Genomic DNA, 8,692 nt, shown 5'->3' with positions numbered 1-8,692 from the left:
AGTGGAAGCTTTTTCTCATGCTGGTTGAAACTTTTCCTCATACCGATTAAAGCTTTTTTCCATCCGTTGACGCGCTTGCAGGGTCAAACGAACGATGGCTGCCAATGAACTCCATTTAAATGGATGTAGCAAAAGTCTTCGCTAGTGGTAGCGAAACCGAAGTACAGTTGCAGCAAAACGTCGTCGCCCTGTCGCGGGTTGTAGCTAATCCATGAACGGATGTAGCAAAATCCAGTGGTAGTTGTAGCAAAAACGCCGCCGCCATCGTCGCACGTCGTAGCTAAGTTGTGAAGCATGTAGCAAACAACGACGCCGGGAGTAGCAAAAACCGACAACGGTTGCAGCAAAATGTCGTGGCCGCCGACCCGGGTCACAGCTAATCCACATTGTTTGTAGCAAAAACTCGCCGGTGATAGCTTTTGCCACAGGCGGTTACAGCGAAAAAACGCCGTCGTCGTCGTCGAGGTCACGGCATCATCGTGAAGGATGTAGCAAATGCCATCGTCGGTGGTAGCAATTGCAGACATCGGTAGTAGCAAAAACTGATGAAGTTTGCATCAAAAACTATGTCGCTGCTGTCGTGGGTCATGCCCTCGCTGTATTTGGTTGTAGCAAATTCTGCCGCGGGTCGCAGCTCCTTCATCGTCTGGTTCCAGCATCTCACATCAACGGTCGCAACACCCCCCTCGCGACGTCGGTTGAATAAGTTTCACGCCGGCCATGCACCAGTGTCGCCCGAGCTCGTCGTTTGTAACAACCATGGTTGCATGCAGCCGTTTCCCGCCCAGCACAGCTGCACAGTCAACAAATGGAGCAGGGATGCACAAGGGTGTGCGTGCTTGGGGATGGAGCAGCTTTGGTGAGGGTCCTTTAGGGTGGGCGGAGCTAGGGCCGACGAGGGCCATGGTGGAGGAGTGCAAGCTGTTTGCGGGAGAGCGTGAGGAAGACGAAGACCGTGATGGGAAAGCGAGAAAAGTGCGTGGATGGATAAGAAGTGATTGCGGGTCCGTAAAAAAAAGGTTAGTTGGGCACAAGTGTGCGACGCACGATCGTGGAGGATCTCGTGGCTGGCGTGCGTCCGGCCGAGGGCTTGGGTCGGCGCACCGGCTCTAAATGTTTCTAAAAAAAAGTACTCATACTACTAGTAGTCAGCTAAAAAAAAGGTAGTACTAGTTTTTTTTTGTTTGAGGAAAAGGGTAGGATTATAGTGCGCTAATAACATGTCGACACGTCGACAGTCGACGGGAGCAGAACGCCGAGGCGGTCCTGCCTGCTCAATCAGTGCCTTCGTCACCCATTCGGCCTTTCGCCTCCTCCATCACGTGATCATCTGCTTCTCCGCTTTGCCCCCTCCTGCTGCCCTCCCTGCCCGTCTACAGCGCCCTACAGCCTACAGCTAGGCGGCGACTCGACGCCGCCGAGGCCAAGCCCTCCGACTCGCTTCCTCATCCGTGGACCAACTCCTCCTTCCCCTTCTTCCGCGGGACATTGGAATGATCCTCGCCGCGCCTTAAAACCCTAGGTTGTTGGTGGCGGCGGCGTCCGTCGGCAGGCTGGTGGGCGGCCCTCCATCTCCATGGATTCCGGCGACGCATCTGAACGGTACGTCATGCCCAAACCCTCTTTCCGTATCTTCTCTTCAGATTTCGCGAAACCAAGGAACACGGCAGCTGCAATTTACTGCCTTTGTTCTCCGATTTTTGTAGGATTCGCAAGGAAAGAGGTTTTCGGAGGAGCGATCCGAGCAGAGATAGCCCACCTCGTCGTCACGCAACCGGAGCAGGCTCAGATGCTCATCGGCACGGGAGAGACAGGCCGACTCACCGCGTCCCCGCCAAGCGCGTCAAGGATGATTTGCCAGAGTCGTCGGAGCCGCCGCCGTCGTCGCGGCTCAAGGCTGTGGTGCCCCGTCCTCTTCAGGACAGAGATGAGCAATTCGTCTGGCCATGGATGGGTGTGCTGGTCAATGTGCCTACCGAGTGGAAAGGCGGCCGCCAGGTTGGGGAAAGTGGCAACCGCTTGAAGGAGCAGCTCTCGCGATTTTGCCCCCAGAAGGTTATTCCTTTGTGGAATCACAGAGGCCACACGGGATATGCTATCGTTGAGTTTGGAAAAGACTATGCTTGCTTCTGCAATGCCTTCAAGTTTGAAAATCACTTCGAGGCAGAAGGATATAGCAAACGGGACTGGGAGGCACGCAGGTATCGAGGGTCGAAGATGTTTGGATGGGTTGCAAGGGCTGATGATCAAAGAACTCTGGGGCCAATCGGGGAGCATCTGCAAAAAAATGGTGATTTGAAAACTGTTGCGGAACTTGAGAATGAAGGAACACGCAAAACCGACAAACTGGTAGCTAATTTAGCCAGCCAAATTGAGGTAAAGGCCAAGCATGTCCAAGAACTTGAATGCAAGTACAATGAGACGACCAACTCACTTGACAAGGTGATGGAAGAAAAGGAGCAGGTCCTCCAGAGATACAATGATGGTTTGTTTCCTTCTTTTGCTCTTTTTATGTTCTGTTCTTATGGTATAAGAACATATATATGCATTTTTCTCCTTTGAGCATGGGGTCATTTCAGTTATTTAATGTCTTTTGAACCTGCATTGTCACCAGAAATACACAAGATGCAGCAACTTGCTCGTAAGCATTCTCAGATGATCATCAATGAGAATCAGAGGCTCCGTTCAGAACTGGAGTCCAAGATGCAGGATCTCGAAATAAAATCCAGGCAGCTTGATGAACTTGCTGTGCGTAGTGACTCAGACAGAAGGAACCTTGAGAAAGAGAAGGAAAAGGTGTGTGCCCAATGTCTCCCATAAAGAATTATGGAAGTTAGTTTTATGGGTCCTCTCCTTTTGTTTGTTCTGGAGGATGGTTGATTGTTTCTGTGCTTCTTTTACATAACATCTTTCTGTTCACTAGTAACTAGCCTGAATTGTTACATAGCATTATATTGGTATTTTCCTCTCCCTCCTATTTGTGAATGAACGATCCACGATTCAATTCATGTCACATTTTTTTAATATTTGTTTATCTTTTGAATATAGAAAATAATGGTCGTCACTAGCCAGTGTATTTTAGTTGACAAAAGGAAGACTGTTAGCATTACAGAACAACAAGCTTTCTTACTAACCTCTAATTTTTCCTCATCCACTCTTGTTTATCTTGTGTTCTCTATCTTTTTGAGAATATATTTTTCCCAGTTCTCCGCCATCAAGTAACTTTAAATGTGGGTTGCTAGTACATAAACATTGTGCTATGTTGTTTTTAGTTGTCTTTTTATCTAATGCAAATATCATGCCTTCAGATGCTTCCATGCATTCTCATGTTACTCTAGTTGTTTATGTGATCAACCCATCTAAGGCATACGATTATCTGGGCTATATCTATTCAAGATTGCTACAATATCTGCCCTCGTGGTAGTTTTTTCTCCTGCCGTACACATGTTGTATTGCATCGGCTTATATTATTTAGCACGGCTGAAACTACATGTTAGATACTAAACGCGATTTGTTGTTTTGAATTTACTTTTGCAACAATGACGCTGTTTTGCATTCTACATGCGATATGTTCTCGCTCATACACACAATGCATTAACATCGATCTACCAGTTGTTCTTACCTGATAGCATCCATGTCTTGTATGTTGTCCTTATACATACTTAAACTTTTGACTTTTTTCCAATCTACCACTTATCTGTCTTTTTATCTGCTGTAAACTTTTGGCCGCCAATCCATACATGCATGCATGGTTATGCAACTATGCACCCTATGCATGTACTTAGATCTAACATTGCTGGCCTGTGTTGCTCTTCTATCAGATTTACACAATTTATAGTAATCTACACCGTTACAGTCTGATTTTACCAAAATAAATGCCGTATGAAGATAATTTCTTCTAGTGCATAAATTAATCTAGAACGCCATCCATCAAAATAATCTGTGTAGTGTTTTTTATTACCTAGAAGTAATCTAGTCATGTCTCATCAAAATATGTGGTGTAGATATTCAATTTTTACAAGTAATCTAAGCTGCTATCATTTTGCTGCATGTAGGTAAATGGTGTAAACCTTTCTTTCTTAACATAGTCTGTACTACTATCGCTATTGAATCTGCAGAAAGTATTTTCTCTATAGTTCGGTCAAGATCTACTGACATTTTTTTTTTGCACTTTCCTCGCACATCTACACAATTGTAAGAGTAGTACTGTAGTAGCCCGCTTTCTTGTGTTTGATGTGTAGTTTTGAGATGCATGGTTTTATTTTTTGCAATAACTTGATCGGTTTGACATTACTATTCATTTTTACTCTGCTCAAAGTTCTACGAGTAGTAGCCTAAAGTTGATGTGTGGTACAAATTGAGATGTATGCTGTTTCCTAATTGGACTCCTAAGCTGATTCAAGTGTGCGGGCTCTGATTATTTGCGAGGAGTACACCTTATATTATTTAGATGCATGCATGACTTATCCCTATCCGGATTCCTAAAATGGTTCAAGCGTAAATGCTCTTGTTTTTTAGAGGAGTAAGCGTGTGGGATTCTGATTCAGATGTACAGAAATTATTTCCAAGTTTTATCGTACAGTTCTGTTCCGAGCACTGTTGTCAGCTGGAATTGATCTAAGGTTTCGTACGTAGATTGTCTTAGTTTTTGTTGTTTAGTTGATGTTGATGAATCTCTATCGACCAAATTTCGAACCTTAAATTGATGGATCTTCACCATTCAGTTTCTGTTGCTTTAATAATAGTAGATTCTTATCATTGTATTTTTTCTATTTTTGTTGTAATTCTACATTTTGCTGTCGGACAACAATACAATGCAGAAGGTTTAACAGTAGGATAATTTCAGCAAAATGCATGGAACTTGTTTATTTTACTTTTAGAGAGGGCTTGGTGCCAGGTACAAAATGTAGGCACCTTTAGGTAACCCCCCCTCCCCCCTCCAGGTTTCCTGCATAAAACTCATATCAGACTGTTGTGGTTTATACAGAATGAAATGAAAGCAAAATATCTTAAGATGGCAACATCGGAGCAACAGAGGGCGGATGAAAATGTGCTGAAGCTTGTGGAAAAACACAAGGTTTGTCCTTCATATTTTTTTTTCACTTGAGGTTCTGAGATACTAATTTATATGACTGTCTTACTGTGCTGAAAATGAAAATTGCAGAGGGAGAAACAAGCTGCTCTAAATGAGATTATCAAGTTAGAGCAGAAACTGGATGCCAAACAGAAGCTTGAGTTAGAAATAAAACAGATGCAGGGAAAATTGGAAGTGATGAAGCATATGCCAGGTGTGGAAGACTCCGAATCAAAAAGGAAGATAGATGAACTTAGTGCCGAGCTTCAGGAAAAGTATGATGAAATGGATGCAATGGAATCGCTCCACCATACTCTACTTATGAAGGAAAGGATAAGCAATGATGAGTTGCAAGATGCTCGGAAGAAGCTAATAGATGTAAGTTTCCTCATTAATTGAGTACTTGCACTTGTCGTATTATGTTTGAATTACGTTGCAGAGCTATCTATTGCATACACCTGCAGGGTTTGCGGGATCTTACAACTGGCCGAGGAATTATAGGAATTAAAAGAATGGGTGATCTTGATCTGAAATCATTTGCGATTGCTTGCAAAAATAAAATGTCAAAAGAAGATGCAGGCGTTACTGCTTCCATTCTTTGTTCAAAGTGGGAGGAGGAGATTAAAGATCCAGAATGGCACCCTTTTAAAGTTATCGTGGATGAAGGCAAAGAGAAGGTAATAATATCTTCACTCTTGCTTTTATGCACTTGCTGTTCTCTAATACTCCCTCCGTTCCTTTATATAAGGTGTATTTGTTTTTTCAAAGGTCAAACGAGTGCCTGTTTGACCAAGTTTTTAGAAAAAATATATAAGTATCCACAATACGCATCATGAAAGTAGTTTCATATTTTATCTATTAGGTATTGCAGACGTTGTTATTTTATTCTATAATCTTGGTCAAACATTCAAATGTTTGACTTGCACGGGAACCAATACACCTTATATTCGGGAACGGAGGGAGTAGGATGTAGCCTTGAGCAATCAATTTCACAGTGAATTTTCTATTCTGCAAACCTTAACATAGTTCAATTCTATTTATAAGTAAACTATGGCGAGAGCTGAAATTTGGAGATACCTAGATATTCTTATATTAATCTAATGACAAAAATAGCAGAAATTCCCACATTAATAATAAAAAAATGGAAAATACATATCTATTGATCAAATCATTATCAACTGTAGGTAGCAAGAGAAAGAATACCGCCATAATACAAGCATTGTGGAGTTATCGAGTTAAGGCTCCAAATAATCTGACAAACATTAGTTGCATTACCAATTCAGATCCATTCTGTTTCCTCCATCTATTACATCCTTGGTCCTCCATTACATGCGAAAAAGGAGAGGAGGAACCCAAGAAACAATCAGCCATTAAGTGGCACCAGCCAAGGGGCTATATTCTTGTGTTATATAAATATAATCTAGTTCTTCATGGAAATTATAATATCTTGTTTTTCATGTCGTGGTGTGGATGTGAGCTACCACATGACGGTTTTTTACAATTAACCAATTAGCCAGTCAATTAAGCTGTGCCATAGCAAGTATTCAACGGATGTGTGATGAAGGAATCTCAAAATTTAGCCATATGTATGCTTATGTGTAGGTTAGCTAAGTTTCATCTACTTGATTTTGTAGCTTGGGGAGAGTTCAGTCATATGCATAGATTTATGCTACTTCAGTGCTAGGAAAGCAACATTATTGAGTTCCTGAGGGCAAAACTTTATGTTGATGTTAGCTGCTCTTGATTGAGATGTATAGCATCTAACTGAAAAAATGTTGATTTCTATGTACTCTAGACTTGCTTTCTTCCATCTCTGAATTTTCTCTAAAGCTGATGGTGAGTTCTATACCAGTTAAGTTATGTAATTCACCAGCTTTCGGAAATCAGAACATAATACATCTATATTTGCCCGTGGAGTAGTGTGTGGGGCAACCAAACTTCTTACCAGTAAAATGCTTGCCACTCGGTACACATATTGATGGATGCTAATAACTTCCCACTCCTAGAAGTTTATGATAGGGACCCCTTATGATATTCCTTAGTAAGTTAGATGTTCATTCTTAGTTCCTAGCTTGGCTAAGTTGGACGCATCTTGTGTCTTGGCTGTTGAAATTTGACATGATACATGATACTTGGAGCTCAAAGCTTGCTGCCATTTGCAAACAATGTTCTTCCTGAACTTTCTGTAGCATACTTGTTTGACGGGCATGGAAAAGTCCTTGTGTATGTATATTTAATAGTATAGTTTTGTGCAGTGGTGCATTACGATATAATGAAGTAGGTGTGTTTTACATCATTTCTAACACGCATAAATTGTTTTTGTTCACCATTATCTTTTGTACCGTGCTTACATTTAATGTTCAGGGAACATTTAGACACTATGCAATTCCTGTATCAATACTTTTCTAAATTAACAGCTTAGGCATATTTGTGGAGTGTGAAATTTTGAAGCTGTTATTGCTCTGTTTATCTTGCATGTTTAGAATGGAGGAGAATATTTATCTAATGGTGCGTGCATTGACGCTAGGAAATTCTCCGCGAGGATGATGAGAAGCTGCGAGAACTGAAAGAAGAGTATGGCGAAGAAGTGTATGGCTTGGTAACAAAGGCTCTGCTTGAAGTTAACGAGTATAACCCTAGTGGCCGCTATCCTGTACCCGAGCTGTGGAACTTCAAAGAGAAGAGGAAAGCAACTCTCAAAGAAGCTGTCCAGTACGTCCTGAGACAGTGGCGCACACAGAAGAGGAAGCGCTGAGCCCAGATATCTAGATTCCTGTAGTGAACTAGAAGTGTGTTTCTGTTATTTTCCTCATGAATGTTGGTAAACGTTTAGTTGTCTAGGTTTCCTTGGATTATTCAGCTTGGTGTAGCATTGACATGAATGCTAGTACTTGGAGATTGTGAACCGCCCTTTTAGGATAATCTATTTCGTGCCAAGCTACGTGCTTGTATGAATGAACGGCTACTAGTTTGTTGATTTCAATGCGGCCTGGTGACTGCTTGGTGCTCGACATGCCTAACGATCCCAAGAATGGCTTGCTGGAACCATGCTTATCCTGATATTGTGCACTAGTTATAGCAGGAAAACCATTGCAAGCACATGATTTTATCTTGTGTTTATCCCAGGCTTGTACTTATTTCTAGGATTACGTTGAGAGTCCAATATTTGTTGCTGGAATAATCACTCCTGGTTCATTTTTAAACCTGGTTGTCACAGTTGAGAGCAACCCTGTCGTTGAACACAATTCTTGTGGAAAAGAATGCATTCAAAATCCTGCCTGTTTCATGTACAGGAGGAAGGAGACTATACTACTCTGCGCAGCTCAGCTCAGCGAAACAGTGTTCACCTGCCAAGATCAAACAACCCTACCCCGTCTCCAGTTCTTTCGCTGCTAGGCGCTTGCACCTCTCACTTCACCCCTTTGTTTCTTTCTTTCCTGCAGCTTCTCTTCTCTCTGTTCTGCTCTTCCAAGATCTGGTGTTGTAATTTGCAAATAGCTCTTGGTCATTTTGTGTTAAAATAAATAAAGAGTGTTTTACCCAATGATAACACCCTACAAAAATTCAATTGTCAATGGATTAAATACGACGGAACGTCTATGCAGTTCGATTGATAAT

The 8,692-nt window shown here is 42.1% G+C and overlaps 1 protein-coding gene across 1 annotated transcript; it reads left to right on the top strand.

The window, feature by feature from the left end:
• The first annotated feature begins 1,294 nt into the window (after window positions 1-1,294).
• LOC125544184 (factor of DNA methylation 1) lies at window positions 1,295-8,057 on the top strand. Its single transcript, XM_048707770.2, has 7 exons — window positions 1,295-1,602; window positions 1,707-2,485; window positions 2,615-2,796; window positions 4,988-5,077; window positions 5,165-5,452; window positions 5,539-5,751; window positions 7,602-8,057. The coding sequence occupies exons 1-7, from the start codon at window positions 1,577-1,579 to the stop codon at window positions 7,827-7,829; spliced, it is 1,806 nt and encodes a 601-aa protein (XP_048563727.1). The 5' UTR covers window positions 1,295-1,576; the 3' UTR covers window positions 7,830-8,057.
• The last annotated feature ends 635 nt before the right edge of the window (window positions 8,058-8,692 follow it).

Source organism: Triticum urartu, chromosome 3A (assembly GCF_056163025.1).
Source record: "Triticum urartu cultivar PI428250 chromosome 3A, HENAU_Tu73, whole genome shotgun sequence".
NCBI classification, from domain to species: domain Eukaryota; kingdom Viridiplantae; phylum Streptophyta; class Magnoliopsida; order Poales; family Poaceae; genus Triticum; species Triticum urartu.
This window is presented reverse-complemented; position numbering and strand designations above follow the sequence as displayed.

Bases quoted from the DNA above. Each gene is read 5' to 3' on its own strand.
- LOC125544184 (XM_048707770.2), top strand. From the start codon at position 1,577: ATGGATTCCGGCGACGCATCTGAACG. The intron at 2,797-4,987 runs GTGTGTGCCCAA...TGGTTTATACAG, and splicing joins TTGAGAAAGAGAAGGAAAAG to AATGAAATGAAAGCAAAATA. The intron at 5,453-5,538 runs GTAAGTTTCCTC...ATACACCTGCAG, and splicing joins CTCGGAAGAAGCTAATAGAT to GGTTTGCGGGATCTTACAAC.